Source organism: Lissotriton helveticus, chromosome 11, assembly GCF_964261635.1.
Source record: "Lissotriton helveticus chromosome 11, aLisHel1.1, whole genome shotgun sequence".
Classification (NCBI taxonomy): domain Eukaryota; kingdom Metazoa; phylum Chordata; class Amphibia; order Caudata; family Salamandridae; genus Lissotriton; species Lissotriton helveticus.
Window position 1 is genome coordinate 1,146,318,233 of NC_136072.1, and position 17,842 is coordinate 1,146,336,074.

A 17,842-nucleotide genomic window follows, 5' to 3' on the forward strand; every position below is an offset into this window, starting at 1 on the left:
AAAAAGCTCAACCCAGGCTCTTTGCCCCCTAACAGTTGCAACCTCCTACTGCCACCGACAGGCGTTACAGACGTCCAAACTCTGACTGACCACTATCTCAACACTATGGCCTCTATAATTAATGAGGCTGAACCTATGGAGCTGAAAAGAGTCTCTACTAAAATCTCCAAACCATGGTACGACGGGAGTCTCAATGAGGATAGACGAGACATGCGAATGGCAGAGCGTACCTGGAGATCAGCTCCCTCTGCAATGCACCTAAAAGAGCTGAAGAAAAAGAGAAACGCCTACTTCAGGAAAATAAAACGCTCAAAATCAGACTTCTTCAGCCTCCAACTCGACCAAGCAAAAAACCGCCCGAGAAAACTGTTTGAGCTAATCAAAACACAATCCAAGGAACAACCCCAACCGGTCAACACTAGGCATGAGGCACCCTCCTGTGAAGACTTCGCTGCTTTCTTTATCCAAAAAACTGACAAAATAAAAAGCGATCTCCTCATTGACGCAAGCCTCTACTCCAAACCCCAATGCCTAGCACCCACCGAACCAAAAAACAATGCTACATGGTCTACCTTCGACACATACTCGGAAGAAGAAATTGGCAAACTACTCAGCACCCTGAAACCATCCAATCACCTCACGGACCCCCTCCCTGCCTCCGCAGTAAAAGACTTTACCCCTTTGCTTCTCCCCCTCTGGACTAAAATTATCAACAGCTCTCTCCAACAAGGAAGCATACCTGACTCCCTCAAAGTTGGTCAGGTAACACCTCTACTAAAGAAACCTACAGCTGACCCCTCTGATCTCAACAATTACCGTCCCATCACCAATATTCCTACTCTCGCCAAACTGTTGGAAAAATGCGCACAACTACAATTGACTAAACACATTGAGCAATTTGATCTCCTCAACAGCCACCAGTCAGGCTTCCGAGCAGGACACAGCACAGAAACTGCTATGACTCACATAATTGACGACGCACTTCAAATGCTAGACCAAAACGACACCTGCCTCCTCATCCTTCTTGATCTCTCTTCAGCATTCGACACCGTTAAACATGAGAATCTACTAGAACTACTAAACACAAGAATGGGTCTATCTGGAACTGTTCTCAAGTGGTTCACTTCCTTTCTTCACAACAGGTCGCAGAAATTCAAGAGCAACAACCTGATGTCCTCGCCAATACCTGTAACGCTAGGCGTCCCCCAAGGATCCTCTCTATCCCCAACTCTGTTCAACCTAGTCATGGAACCTCTCACCTCCTTGCTACATGCATCCAACGTAAACTTTCACATGTACGCCGATGACACTCAGCTATATCTCAAGCTACAATCCCCCAAAGACATCTTGCGTCTGAACTCAACGATCAGAAGCACCCAATCTTGGCTGGCTGATAACCACCTCAAACTCAACGCTATGAAGACTGAGTTCCTTCTGATCTCACCTCCCACTAAAACATCTACCACACAAACATGGCTTAAGCACCTAACAGCACTCAATGTCCAACCGACCATAGTGGATTCAGCAAAATCCTTAGGCATAACACTTGACACCAACCTCAACATGCAGCAACATATCAGCAAGGCAACAAAGGGAGCGAACTTCCAGATCAATACTCTGAGGAAACTTAAACCCTACCTCCCAGCCAAAGACTTCCAAACAGCAGTACAAGCACTAGTCATCCCACGTATTGAATACGGCAGTACCGCCCTCTGCGGACTCCCCCTAACTACTACCGCACCACTAAGAGCTTCTCTGAATGCTGCAGCGAGACTCATCACTGGGTCAAAAAAGCACTCCCATATTACCCCTGACTTGAAATCCCTGAATTGGCTGCCTTTTGAAGCCAGAATACAGCTGAAAATCGCCTGCATGACACACAAGGCGGTACACCTAAACTCACCCGGCTACCTCGCACAGAAACTGACAATCTCTGGGGGAATTAGAAACACGAGAGGCACAAACAATCTTCTGCTGAAACCTCGAAGATTCAGGAAGGAAAAAACATACAAGCGCTCCTTCTCAGGATTGGCGCCTAGGATCTGGAACTCACTCCCTCCCGAAACCAGGCTTATCTCTTCCACTACACTCTTTAAAAAAGAAGTAAAAGCTATCCTCATAGCTAAATACACTTGATCTATTATCTCGAACTCTGTTAACACCCTGCACCGATGTGTACTACATGCTTGACCCATTTACTTATTTGTATGAGTTGTCTTATTACTCATGTGATGGGCTTTGCAGCCACCTATCTGTACTATTTGATCTATTGATTTATTGTTTGACTATGTTCCCTCATGTACCCCTCTATGTAAAGCGCTCTGATATCTGTGAAGATCTTGTTCGCGCTATATAAAACTTTGAAAATAAATAAGCATAAATCTATGAAATATCCAATGCCAGAAAACATCATTTGCCAACTGCATGATTGTGCCTCCTAAAGAAATGACACTTCAAAATGCAACCGCTTCTAATGATGGTCCCTACAGACAAGCTACACTGCTCTCTTACAAAACACCATGCAGGATACCAATTGCCAAAACACAAGAAGGCAAACCTTGTGACCATCAGGGGGCAATGAGTGCCAGCCACGTGAGATGCACATAATGTAGCCAGTCATGAATCGCAGAACTGGCAATGGGAGAGAAGTTCTTTAATGAGAATCAAATCAAAAAAGGATATAAAAAAAATGTGCCTTTCATTGAAGGGTAGACTAGAATAAAAAAAAAAATTACTACCCAACAATAGGAAGCACAATAGAAGCTGATCCTAACATTTTGCCAGAGAGAAATAAAACAGCTATGGCAGGTGGTAGAGCCGAAGAAAGTAATGGAACTCGCATGCAGATGGATGCTTATACATTAAGGGCTCCGAATTATTTTAAGGTTACAGTGCACTTTTTAAAACACATTTTCTGTTCCTACCATCAGTGCAGGCAATTCACAAGCAGTTGGGAAGGAGGGTGTAAAGAATATCAAAAGGGGGAGAGAAGAGGTGGTGCCTGGCGGCACCGAGTTGGGCGAATCCTCCTCTTCTGAAAGTACAAATAATCAACAAAGGCCACCTCATATAAAGTTAGTGTATATACTGGTGTTAATGGAATACACTGTGTGTGTTAAAATACCCCTCACACACCAAAGGGGCCCTTGGTGTCATGCTTCATCATCAGGGTCTTCCCGCCCCGCTGCGGGATGGGGCAGTGCTGCGACAAGAGACTACGCTGGAGCACCTTTTTATGTGGGTACTATGTGAGTGGATAGGAGTGAGTGTCAGTGGGGTCAGGAGTGATGATAAACAGTAAAGTTAAAAAATACCTGGCCAAGTGGTAGAAAAAACGATATAATAGACACTGGCTGGTATTGTTAAAAGGGGTGATGCAGAGAGGTAAAGCAAGTTACTGGGCTTACTCTCCTGTGTGGGTCAACATGTTTCGGGGCACCATGCCCCTTCGTCAGGACCGGGTACAGATCCCCCTGTCACTCACTAATGTTATACCACAAATAATGGGTGCGATTAAATGTTCTCCTTATCAATGTGTATAAATATACGTGTTTCTAGCTATATCAGAAGTTCTGATGTAGTAAGCTTTGGAAATTGGGAGTCAATGCCCCATGAGCTAAGGCTGGGCGAAGGGTAATTTGGGGGTCCAATCAACCCCCAGCACCACGGTGCTTCCTCCTACGTCAGTGGCTTCCGTGGGAAGGTGGGTGGACATGACAAGATAAATGAAGAGTAAATTATCTCAACAGTGGTTTTGCAGCTTCTATGCACAATGACCGCTACAGTTTTGCAGCTTCTATGCACAATGACCGCTACCAAGCTCAAATCCCAGAAGTCTTTTATGGTTTCTATTGGATCCTACATAGTCCTCAAAACATCAACTCCTAGGTTAACATTCATAGACACCACAAAGTGTAATATCAAACTTTATTGCTTAAAACAAATGTTTTTTGTAAAACAAAATTCTTGTGTAGCAGTATCCAGACCAAACATATTTGCTTGTATGGCGGTGCAGAATATATCAAGCATAGACCAGTAAAATAGGATTTACATTTGTACTAATGCTGCACTGCCAACAAAGTGCATGTAACATACAATTCACACACAAACCTCAAGATCTACTTGGGTGTATGAGCTAATTACTCACTTGTCCTTTCAGTTACATCACAATACTTCAGGAAGCAGGTTTATGGACTTTGAATATGAAAAATTGTAGAATTCAGTGTTGTAAAAACAGCCAATATTGTAAATTAGTTTTGCAGCTAAACACTTCCACTAACATCCTGTGAGAACCAACATGCAGTAAAGATTGTTTGCATGTACAGCAAACGTTGTAGGTGGGATGTACACTTCTCATAGGTAAAGTGTGTCTCCAGTGGATGAGGCCTCAACATACAACAGCTAGTCAATAAAATCAGGCTGAAAAGACATTCTTAGAATTAAAGCACCCATCTTTACCATAGAGTTTTTCAATAAATATATACTATTCTTTAATAACTAACCAGGCTAACTAGCTAACGGACTTTGACACAGATAAGTCTTTCAGTACCAACCAAGTAAACAATGACACCAGACAAAACACACAAACTATAGCAACAAGTACTGAATTTGAAGAGCAATGTTCCAGTCTTAGATGCCTTGACGCTGTGGAAATCTGGTTAAGAGACAGATCCTATAATGTGTTTTTGCCAAAACAGGAAAGTTAGACTAAGGGTATGGCAAAAAATAGCTGCTATAAAGGTGGATACTGTCCCTCCAATTCCAATTTTTCTTTGCAGGTTCTAAAGACATCTGATCTAAGTCACAGACTTTTTCATCTAACAGCACACAACATCCTCACAGATGGACAGAAAGCAATAATCTCAGAAAGTTGTTAAAGCCAAGGCAGTAGCGTACAACATATAATCACAGAAGATGCTCCTCTTGCTAGAGAAGTGTACTTAAAAGAGAAAACATAAAAACACAACAGATTTACAATAAACAGCAGTTTGTGGCAGCAGTTCACGCATTCCATGTTTTAACATCTCAACTCCGCTCCAATTATGGAAGCTGCAGCAAGTTAAGCGCTCTCTTTTTAGAATATGTTCCATCCTACAATTAAAGTTTGGTCACAGGGGAGTGAACTTCACAATTGCAGGAGCTGCAGTTTTTGAGGTAGGAACAAACAGCATGAAATGGATCTCCTTCTCGGATTATTTACATGGAATACAAAACTGGTTCATATTCCTCACCCCCCAATAAACATTATGAAACTACGTAAATCATAAATGCCTTTTATGCCGGTTTAGGACTATACCCACCAATCAATGCAGAATAAAAAAAAGCCATTAAAGCAGATGCAAAGCCATGCATGACTGCTGTCTAAATAACCATGCTGGGAACTCGCAAAGAAAGGCTCCAAAATAGTTATGTGAAAGAATCAAACATTGATACTTTATATAACTGCAAAGAGGATTAGTAAAGAACAAAATAACCACTGACAATTTGGATCTAGATGCTACTATTCCGAAGCGCACGTTCCAATACAAGATGGAAAATAATATATTCAGGAAGGAAAACTATACCAAATGTCAAAAAAGCAGCAGCGGTAGATTGATCTTGTAGTGAGCCGTAGCAAACACTAAAACGAGGTTTCTGATTGATGATACTATGCCAGTGTGTGCAATCCATTAACATTACACCCAAGCTCCAAGACGAGTTTGAATATTCTCAAGCACTAAAAGTCAAAACATTCTGTGAGGAAACGGAAGGGACAGGCTTAACAAACTGCAATGCAATAAGTAATGGTGCAGCAAATGCTCATAATCCTTAGGGTTCTTACACCAGCACGCTAGTTTACCAGTCTCCAAGAGGACGACCATCCTCTCAAGGCAGCACAGCACCTTTCGTGTTTCAAAGAACGTTGTCTCTCATACACAAGTACGCGTTCTATCTGATGCAGTCGATTGTTAATAAGGCTAAGGATATATCACTAAGTTATAGAAGTAGACAGCGAAACCAGACATTCAGCTATCTAGCACTAATAAAAACATTTGACCTATATTTCTGTGAAGTACATTTTATCATCAAAACAGATCAACTAGAAAGGGTTTAGATTTCAAAAAAATCAAACCATTCCAATGGAAAGAATTAATTGTGTCCCAAGTGTGGCCATAAGAATTAATATAAAGGATGAAGCACTAAATGCAAGTTTTGAGTAGATGAGTTTTACAGATCAGCACATCAGACCTTCAGCTCATAGTGCAGCCAAAATAAACATGCATTCACTTTATTCTGTTACAGGTTTACCTCTCAAGTTAGGTACATTTACCAAAAAAGATTTGAAATCAGTGGCCCCATTGCTAGGAAACTAAACGAATCCTGTGCATTAGAAAGCCTCCTAAACATACTTTTATTTCTAGAAACAGCAATGTATTCTATTGTTTAGCACAGAAAATGTGTTTGGTGGAATTTGAAATCCACTACAACCCTAAAGGGATTTAAAATTGTCCGCCAATAATTTAAGTGCAGCAAGTAACCCAAGAAAATATATTTAGTTCATTCCACTTATCGAACAGGTTTGTAATCTTAAGTGGAGTATATCCCAAAGTGCAACATTGTTGAGGTGAACATGTAATTCCTTTCACAGATATGAAGACCAGCTACTTTCTGCAGTTTTTAAGAATGCATGAAGCAGGTGTTGTGATTTGTTAAAGTGCAGCAGAAGTATTAATGCCCTTCGCTGACAATGCCTAGCGTGTACAACTGCTCTACTAGCAATAACCACTGGTCAGGATCAGCTGCGGGGCAGTGCAAATGAGGACTACACTGCCACCACACAGTACATCTCAGAGTGACTCTTATTCTGGGTGCATCTTATTATTGAAACTATGATGGGAAGAGGTCCAGGTCGTGCTAGAGCAGCAACGTGGACTGCAGGATGGTACCAATAACATTGCAAGCACGGAGTTGATGAAATACTGCTTCTGTGAACGAGAGCTGCTGCAGCACTAAGAAAAATCTTTACAACGAAGGCGAAATGGAACCCATCTGCAGTGGGAATGAAGGATCAAGAAGAACGCCACCGAAGGAGGGATATTTTAAAGTAATGAAAAAAGAAAAAGGGAAAGCAGCAGGTTCCAACCTCTAAAAGGTCACTGCAGCAAGCACACAATCTGAAGGTCGCGGGACGTCCGTTATTTGTATAAAATGCAAGATTAACTAAAGTGACAATCGTGAGATCTAGGTTAAATGCTTTGTGAATAACGCAGTACTTTGCGCAACAGGGAAAATAAGGCATTAGGTATGCAGTAAGTTCAGACTTACTAAAGCTGCTAATTTATCAAACAGAATAAACACAAAGTGATCACTCTCGCAGAATGCATTTGAGGACTGACACAGTAGCACACTATCTTGCACAGTGAAAATTGAAATTTCCGCAGGACTAGTAATAGCATGCTTTGCCGAGATTGACATCCCAACAAAGTTTCTTACTGACAATTAATACTCTTTACCCTCAAATACCAAGGGATATCCAGGTCAGTCTGTGAAATGAAGAGCGAATACCATAGAGATTTTGAGTTTGTTTTGTCAATGACAAGAAAACGTTTTGTAGAAGGCAACCATGGATGAAAATAAAGTGGGCTTCTTCCCTTATGCTTTTTGTCTCGAGCTGGTCTCCTGCAACCTATTACTGAATTACACCTCAGGAAAGTGACTCGAGTAAGGCAGAGTTCCAAATTGAGGACCATGTGACAACTGATTAATTTGATGCTTTTCTCACACTTCTGTGTTATTTCCATGATGCTTCAGGTAAAAACATTTGATGCATATTCAGAGCACAGGAAATATTAACCTGCATCAATAAAAACCTCCAGCACTGCTGGCTCACCGACAAAAATTAAGGCAACACCAGCATTGCCAACAGCAGTAATCTAGCATTGTTTTCAGTGCAAACACTGCTGTGTGCCCAAATGCAACCAATCTTTCCAATAAAAATATATTTCCCAGGCATGTCCTTTATGACTTCTAGTAATAAAATGCACCGACTTCAATCCAGCAAAGACTAGAAACTATTCCTTCTGGCACTCTGGCGCATTCAATGAAGATGCTAGTGTATTTTCAACCCTCTCAGGTGGCCTTGACTACATTTGATAAGTCACTTGGCCAAGCATACCCTACACCAATGACAGTTTACACTTGCAGTGATATTGGCCACATGCCATACAAACAGTGCGTGTGCGAAGCGTTCCACGCGGTGGAGTAGTTTTGCTCTTTGCAGCAGTGTCCTTGCATTCACCAGCGCTTTCCCGATTACACATCAAGTGAGCACAAGGGTTCATTTTCTGGCTGGCCTGATTGCACAACTGTCATCTTGGGTCTCCTCATAGTCTCCGCCTAAAACAAAAAGATATTGGTTAATCGACCAGGTGTACACACAATGTGGACTCCTGCCTCTTGCAATTCTGCAGCCAAAACGATGTCACGGACGGGTCTGTATTGTACAGCAAACATGAAAACAATGAAATCATAAATGGGCAGTTAAACAATTATGGCCTTAAGTCTTTTGTGGATAGGTAAAATTCAAAAAAACCCTCTCCCATTCCCCCACATATTCGAAGAACATGTTAAGAGAACATGTTAGTTATGCTGTGCGCATCTGTTTGCAGCATGTATTGCTGTGGATTCACAAGTTCTACATACTCCTGCCATCTAGTGTTGAGTGTGGCCCCCTGCAGGGTGTTTTTCTTTGAAGTAGTCTTTCGGGTCAGCAGGTGCTGAGACTCCTCCCTTGGTTTAAAATGTGCATGGTCACCGACTTCCATAATTTCATCTTAGATGGTTTGTCGCATTATGGCTGAGTGTATGGTGTTGAGAGAGCGCAGCCTGGTGCCCAATGCGTTTTGTGCAGTCTGAACAAAGTAACTAAGTAAGTGCATTTATACAGCGCTTACTACCCCCGATGAGGCATGTGAGAAACCGCATGATTTGCATATGACAATAGTGACTTATTAGGAACTTTTGATAGGCACAAGAATCGGAAGACTGTCTGACCCCTGCCAGTCTACGAGTAGACAACTACTCCAGAAAGGCCAGGACAGTATAAAGTAATGGCTGGACGCATATACTAGGAAATATCAACAGCTTTAGGCGGTGCTCGAAGGAAGCAGTAACCTCACGACAGTAGTGCGAGAAGATTTATGGGTAAATAGTGGCAACACTGAAAAGGAGATACTGCAAATGCTGAAGTGGATATTTGGTGAGGTTTATCCTCAACCGTGGCTAACAGAATCAATTATAAGTAGGGTTCATGTTTTAACAGATTTTTTTTTTTTTTACATTTTCATCTGTATTTATTCATATTTGTCTTGTGGTTTGTGTAAAAAAAAAAAAAAAAAAAAAAAAAAAGCATGAAGCTGCAATGGGATTATTTCCACATTTATTTAATCGACAAATGTTTACACATTGCAGTGCCCAATGGGTTTTAGCCAGGTATAGTACAATACAGGTTTTAACTTTTCTACCTGTCAACCTGCACAGTTATTGACCTGATTAACAGTAGTGAGAATCATCCACAAGGAAACATTTACCATGTTTATCCACATCCAGAAATCAATACAGAAAGGTCAATTGATGGTTTTCTGTCAATTAGCAAAAAAAACAACACTACAAATGAAAAACTGGGAGCCCTAGTTATAAGAAACAAAGCAGGATCCCTTTGGATGCCCCTTGGTTGTAGCACTGGCATCTTACCAGACCCGAGAAGTGCATCGCTTTCATTCCTGAGAATGGAATTCCAAGCACTTAGGCGAAGGGCTGGTGACTTTAGAAATTAAAAGAAGACTGTGTTAGCAAGGAGTTAGTTGTTAATCTGCCTGAAGCACTGCCCTTGCTTGAATAGTAGGGGGCAGGGGTTGGACTGCAGACTGTTGTACAAGGAGAAAGGTATCCATGTAGGTGGGGCCTAGCCTTTTGTTTTTCTTGATTATAAGCAAATGCACAGACCTCACAACCCTAGTTTAATTATTTATTTTTAATTGGGCCCGTTACATATCGCCCCCTTACTTCTCTTTTAATGTCACTGGTGCACTACCAGATACCCACAATTCTGGCCTGGAGAGCTGTGATGGGCGAGTGAACTGTCTGTGCAAATCTGGACCAATGTGGAGTCCTCACCACATCTTTTCACTTTTGGAGGCATTGGGGTATATTTCAGAAATCCATGATTGTGGCCCTAAGTGTAGGTATGGGTGAGTGGCATGTGCACAAACACCTACATCTGCCGGGACACACTCCAACTCACTTAATGTTTGGTACTGTTTGGACATTACCCCAAAATACTGTAGGTGGCCTGGAGTGCTGGTTGGATCAGCAGGGTGTGTGCAGAAACCTGGACCTTTTTTATTTTACTGAGTTTTATATAGCACAAAGTTGACTCGAATCGGGTATCAGAGCGCTTTACATAGCACCAGCTGCATTTCATGAGGACACATTCATTTTGGTTAGGCACGGGGAGATGAAGTGATATGCAGGATGTTTAGCGTCATTGTCGAAACTTGAACCCAGTTCCCCAGATTTGAGGTCGACCGCCTAGCCGTTTGGCTAACTCCTTTGGATGAGTGTGGTGTGTTCAGGTACCTATGTCTGCGTTGAACAGTACACCTCACTACAGTTTAGTACAGATGACGGGGTGTAGATTTCAGTCAGTTATTCTCCACCTCAGTTCATTTTTGCCACCGGTGGGATGCTTTAATTCCTGATGGTGGCCTGGAGTGCTCATATGGGAAGGTGGCAAATGCAAAACAGTTGATGTACAGAATGCAGAACAATGTCATACATTCACCCCAGTACAGAGATCTGGGCCTAACTCCATCGTTTTTTTGCACTCCACTCCACACCACCCCAGTTCAGACATGGCCACATGCAAATCAGCCTTGACGGCTGAAATGCCAGAAACTGCTCCTCGGAAGCTTGTTTCCGGTCCAGGGAAGGCATGGCTTGGCAGTTCGGGCTGGACTGTTCCCATGAGGCACAGGGTCAGACTGGTTTGCATATGGCCATGTCTGAACTGGGGTGGCAGAGTGGGCTAAAGAACGGTGATGGATCAAACCCAGATCTCTTGACTGGATGTGAGTGTTTGATTGGTTCAGATGCTCCGTCCATCACCACCCCTTTTGTACCATATGGGAAGGTGGGTCATGTGAGAAACTTCGGACACGTGTTGGATCTTGGAACCTCACTCCACTTTTGACTGCGATGAGGCGATCTACCAAATCTTCAATTGTGGCCTTGATTGCGGTTATGGATTTATGTGGAGTGTGCATAAACCCAGGCCTGCGCCAGGCAACCTCCACCTCTCTACAGTTTTGATCCTCTAAATCCTAGATGGTGGCCTGTAAAGAGGGTGTAGGTCAAGGGGGTGTGCATGGAACCATGGACATGTGTGTTAGGCAACCTCTGCCTTGCTCCATTTGGTGCTGTTGAGAATACCCCCAAATTACTGATTGTGGTCCAAATTGAGACCGGGAGACCGAGCTCAGACACAAATGTTGAATCTGAGTCTACTGAGCCTGGGAGAGTCATTGAAAAGCAGTTTGGTCAACCAAGACAGACACTAGTGGAGAAGTGTGGCTCACTGGTTAGAGGAGGCAGACCCTGAAGCAGAGGTCAGACCCGGGACCATGGTTCAATTCCCGACGCGGCAGGGTCTTGAGCCCAAATGTCCACGGACTGGATAATTCTCGCTTCGGTGCCAACTCGAATCACGGGTTCACACTCTGCAACTCTGGGCAATAGCTTGCTTAATCTCCACTACGGCACGGCCCCCCCCCCCCGCGGCAGGATGCCCGACTTTCACCCTGGGGATGCCCAGTAGGGGTTATCTCACAGGGGAAAAGCCAGGACGGGTTCCCAAAGCAAGCGCCTTTTTTTTTTGCAGAGTTTTATATAGCGCGAACTAGACCCGAACCGAATCAGGTATCCGAGCGCTTTACATATTTTTCCAGTTACATTACATTTTTACGTTTTCCAGTTACTTTCATTTTAGGCACCTTGAGACCTTTCGGTGATAAGGCGCTATATAAGAACCTTTGACATTGACATAGACGCATTAAAGGGAATCGCTGGTTTGGCTGTGGCAGAGAAAGTAGACCAGTGGCAACAGGCTTTTGGCTGGACTTTACATGGACTTCGAGGGACATAATTCTCTGTGACCTAAGTTGCCCATCCTTGTTTGTGGTGGCCCCAGGAAGACCGGGTCAACTGCATCAGCAGCCTTAGCATATTTAGCATCTTACATACCTTGCATTAGGACCACTCCATTGAAGTCAATGCCTGTTTTCGCATAGAGCCTGGAACTGGACTGGAGACTGCTTTGACTGCAAGGTAACTGTCCTGCTAAGTCTTATTTGCCCCTCTGACTTGCTCCCTGCCGGAGTTGGTAGCACAAAGCAGGCCGGAGTAGCACAATACAACTTTAGAAAAAAATTGCTAAAATGTTCAAAGTGACCGCTAACCGCAGTACTTGACAAAGCTGGTTTGCATTTTGAGTGAAAGCAGTGATTTATGATCTGCTTAATAATTTATCACTGGAACCCTCTGGTGGGTTTTGGAGTTTAAAAATTCATAAAAATAACACCTACTTTTATAAATTGGTGTCAAGATTCCTTATGTGTCTAGTTTTTCATACTCAATTGCTTTGGTATGTCAAAATGCTCTGTACTTGTTCATTTATTTAAGCCTGAATGATCAAAGCCACAGCTACCCAGGGTTGAGCTAAGGTTTTACAAACTAGTCTGACTGGACCCAAGAGGGGTTTGAGAGTTTATTTTCATGATTAATTCGCACAAAAACCATATAATAAACCGCATTTCCTCACATTGATTCCTAGTGGTGAGATCCGGAGCTTGTGCCTCGCAGTACCAAACAGTTAATAAGTCTGACACTGCTACAAATCCTCCAAGTTGACGTCAAGAAGGAAGTTCTTGTAATTGCCAGCCAAGTTGCAAAGTGCTGGAGACGCCTAAACACAGTTTCTAAAAGTTTGAAAACGTTAAAAAAAGTGAAAAAATGTAAAAGCTTTTAAAAATGTTGCAAAAGCTTTTGCAAAGTTTCTAACGGTAGCATAAAGGCTAGCAAACATGGAGATAGACTTGGCCATTCTGCCCACTCTGAAATTAAATGAATTGAGGGCACTGTGCAAAGATAGGAAGGTTAGGGTGAATGCTTCAGCTAAAAAGGAAGACCTAGACAAAGTTCCCATATCTCTACTTCCAGGGATCTGAAAAATAATAGAGAAAAGAGCAAACACACAGTTAATATAATTTGTGGAAATCTCCAAACTCCTCCAGCCCTCCCGATTCGGGTTTAGAGCGCTCCATAGCATGGAGTCAGCACTCATGGAGATCACTGAACCTTATCAAATTCACGCTGGATGCAGGACATAAAGCCGTACTAATCTTATTAGACCTCTGAGCCCCATTTGACATGATTTCGCATGAGATACAAAGCCTTGCCCAAATTGAGGTAGAAGGTTATGGATCTTTGTTGAACACAGGAAACAAAATGTGTGGCTCAAACCATTCTTATCAGAAGGCAAAACTATCAAGTATGCAGTACCTCAAGGATCAGCATTGAGCCCCACTCTTTTTAGGTCAAGCCTAGCGCAGCGGGCATGCGCTGCTCTATGGGAGGCTTCTTGTGAGCACTCCAAACTTCCCTGTGTGTATACGACTCCGCCCACACATTTGATTGGCCATGGCGTGTAGCTTTCAAAAATGAAAGCACGCAAATGGCCAAAGGAGGGTGCATGTCTCACCTCTTCTTAAAATGTTCCCTCCCACGGAGTTTGCGTCTAGGGCGTTGGCAGCGGCGCGCACGGTGCAGCTGCATTCATCCTTGCATCGTGGATCAGGTTACAATAAACAGAGCGTGGTCGCTTTTACTTTAGCGGCCGCGCTTGTTTTGTGTGGGCTTGTTTTTAATGAAACAACTTGTCTTGCTGGAAATAGAGATTGTTTTCATATGAATATTAATAAAGAACTACTTACGTTTTTGCTATGTTTAATTTTATGCTCTTGAAAGTAGGTCTGTCCGATATACACTTTTCTCGAAGTTACTTTCAGATAAAGGAATATGCTACTTACCAGTATGCATCTGTTCTTGGCATGTAGAGCTGCAGAGTTGTACACTTAGCAATAGATCGCCACCTGGTGTTGGGCTCGGATGATTGCAGGTTGTCGTCTTCTTGGAAGAAGTCTTTGTAGTCACGATATAGGTGACTCCTCCCTTGGACAATACTGCGCATGGTCATCGACTCCATCCTCAGATTGTTTTTCGCCATGATGGGAAATGATGGAGTTAGTAGAAATAAAAAGAAAGGATGTTCATGCGTGTGCATCTAAGTAAGATGAGTACTGGAACGGATACAAGTCCCGGGGAGGCGGGAGGGCGTGTACAACTCTGCAGCTCTACATGCCAAGAACAGATGCATACTGGTAAGTAGCATATTCCGTTCGAGGCATATGAGCTGCAGATTGTACACTTAGCAACGATTGTGCAGCAGTGTCTCCCCTAGCGGTGGTCGCTTGTATCCGTTGCAAGATACTGAAATAGTGTTTTAAGGACAGCTTGGCCTACTGCAGCTTGCTGCTTGGCTTGCACATCAACACAATAGTGTTTAGTGAAGGTGTGTATTGTAGACCATGTTGCTGCCTTGCATATGTCCTCTAGTGGTATGTTTCCTAAGAAAGTTATAGAGGCTCCTAGTTTGCGAGTGGAGTGCGCTCTAGGAGGAACCGTTAGTGTACTTTTAGCTTTTTGATAGCATATTTGAATACACTTTACAATCCATCTGGCAATTCCTCCTTTAGATATGGGATTGCCTTTGTGTGGGGGAAAGAAAGATACAAATAGTTGTTTTGTCTTTCTGAAGGATTTAGTCCTGTCTGTGTAGTATAATAGAGCTCTTCTAACATCTAAGGTGTGTAAAGCCCTTTCTGCAACAGAGTCTGGTTTTTGAAAAAACACTGGTAACTCTACTGATTGGTTAAGGTGAAAAGGAGTAATAACTTTTGGCAGGAATTTTGGATTGGGTCTAAGAACCACTTTGTTAGGGTGTATTTGAAAAAATGGTTCTTAGATTGTGAATGCTTGTATTTCACTAACTCTTCTGAGAGAGGTGATGGCAACAAGGAAGGCAGTTTTCCATGTTAGGAATTGCAGTTCACACTTACGTAAAGGCTCAAAAGGGGGACCCATAAGTCTTGTAAGGACCACGTTTAGGTTCCATACTGGGGCAGGTGGTAACCTAGGTGAGATTATTCGTTTTAATCCTTCCATAAATGCTTTTATTGCAGGTACTCTAAAGAGAGATAGATGCTGTCTATTTTGTAAATAGGCTGCAATTGCTGCTAGATGCAGGCGTATGGAAGAATAAGCCAAATTGGACCTTTGTAGGTGTAGAAGGTAGCAAATAATATTTTGGATGGAAACATCCAGTGGATCAATGCGATTGTTGTTACAGTATATTGCAAATCTTTCCCACTTAGCAGCATAACAAGCTCTGGTAGTGGGTCTTCTAGCTTCTTTAATTATGTTCATACAGTCTGGTGGTAAGTTTAATTAAGTGTAAGTCCCTACTTCCCCCCACACTACTCTCTCACACTCCCTTCGCAACATCGAACATTACCTTGCCACTCTTACGAGAGATCTCTCTCAACTCAGGAACGATTTCTACAACCTCATATCTAACGACCTCACTGCCCGAATAAATGCTACTAGCAGAGATCCTTTAAACCCTCCCACTGCCAAAACGTGGAAAGCAACCCCCCTGCTGTGCCGAACAAGGAGACCACTCCGCTCCTCTTGCAACCTCTCCCCTGGGGAGGTCTCTGACCTTCTTAACTCCTATCCTCCCTGCGCATACACCGTGTATACGCCTCCCCCCTGTGCAAACATCCCCATTATACTGGGGACGAGCCGTACTCCCCGCTCACCGGTCTCACCCAGACCCCCTCCTCATCTTACCACCATCCACACCCTCCCCTCTCCCAAACCGACAACTAAACCCTTTGCCTGCATGCTAGTTAACTGTCGCTCCGCGACCCAACATGCCACAGAAATCTCTGAAACAATCCTTAATGAATCCATCGACATCGCGTTTCTTACGGAAACCTGGCTTAATACCCACTCTGCAAGCATTCTTGATCTCCTCGTACCCCCGGGTTACTCCATCCTCAGGAAAGATAGACCCATCAAGATAGGCGGGGGGGTCACTATCATCTTTAAAGACGAACTACAGCTCTCCCTTATCAATAACGCTGAAGTCTCCTCCTTTGAATACCTTGTAGCTGAACTCAAAATACAGGGCTCCAACCCCATCCGCCTTCACAATATATATAATCCTCCCGGAAATCCCCACCCATTTATTGACGAGCTATCTAAGCTGCTTACCCAATCCTCAATCTCCACCTCTAAAAACATCTTCCTGGGAGATCTTAACCTCCACTGGAATGATACCAAAGATCCCTTAATCTCCCTACTCTCTAACCTTCTCGAAATAAATGAACTCAACCAAATCTGCCAAGCACCAACCCATGCCAAAGGAGCCACCCTTTACGCTAATATTACCAGCAAGGATCTAGCCCTCCTATCTAACATCATTCCCATAGACTGGTCCGACCATCACCTCATCCTGTTCTCCATAACTACCCATACCTTTCCCCCGCCCACCAAAACTATAAAACCCATGAAACTGACCAGAAATCTTAGCCACATTCCTCCTGGCGTTCTTGAATCTAGCCTCCATGCCCAACTTCTCGCTATCCCCCCCTCCCTCAATGCGGACGAGCTAACTGAACACTTTAACAAAGCTGTCAGCGACACTCTTGACATACTTGCCCCGCTCAAACTTAAAAACCTAAGAAATATCCCCTCAAAATCTTGGTTTAATACAGAGCTAAATAAGGAAAGACGCACACTCAGACAGACGGAGAGATCCTGGCGACAGCACCCCTCCCCTTCTAACCTTGCCCGCCTCAGACTTGCTAGGTCGTCATACAAAAAACACATCCTGAGACAAAAAGCTTCCTTCTTCAGGACTCAACTAGACCGAGCTAAGAACAGGCCTAGAGAACTTTTCAATATCGTTCGCAATCAAACTGCTTTTGTTCCCCATGCTCCACCAGCCTCGACAACTAGATGTGAGGAAATAGCTCTATTTTTCTGACAAAATTAAAAAGATTGAGCATTCCTTCCTCCCCACTATGAACCCTACTACCTCTCCTGACATCTCTCTTATTACCCCCCTCCATCACAACTCCCCTTACTCCTTGACCCGAAGCTACCTAACACGCTCCTTAAAAATAATGCCGAATTGATTAATTTCCAGCCTGTCACAGAAAGAGAAGTCTTCAAATTCATTACCGAACTTAAGCCTTCCTCCCACACCAAAGACCCACTCCCCTCCAATCTTCTCCAAAACCTCAAACATATCTTCACCCCTCCCTGGACTGCTATTATCAACACCTCCCTTGCCACCGGTTGTGTCCCCTCTTCCCTACAACTTGGACAAATTTCTCCCATTATCAAAAATCCACTGGTGGATCCAAATGATCTCAACAATCTCCGTCCCATCTCCAACCTTCCCCTTCTCTCTAAAGCCCTTGAAAAATGCGTCCTTCTCCAACTAGACAGACACATTGAACTCTTTAACTTACTTGACTCCTTCCAATCTGGCTTTAGGAGAGGATGCAGTACGGAAACCGCCATGCTCAACATTGTAGACGACATCCACCACTCACTCGACAATAACGAATCTAGCCTTCTGATCCTCCTAGATCTCTCCGCAGCGTTTGATACTGTT

The 17,842-nt window shown here is 43.4% G+C and overlaps 1 protein-coding gene across 1 annotated transcript in view; it reads right to left on the minus strand.

Annotated features, from left to right (window-relative positions):
• Nucleotides 1-3,913: 3,913 nt before the first annotated feature.
• Nucleotides 3,914-17,842, minus strand: part of DGCR8 (DGCR8 microprocessor complex subunit) — a 256,117-nt gene continuing 242,188 nt past the window's right edge. The window contains exon 15 of the mRNA XM_078667925.1: nt 3,914-8,376. Within this exon, the coding sequence (XP_078524051.1) occupies nt 8,293-8,376 (84 nt within the window). The 3' untranslated portion in view covers nt 3,914-8,292. The remainder of the gene's footprint in view (nt 8,377-17,842) is intronic.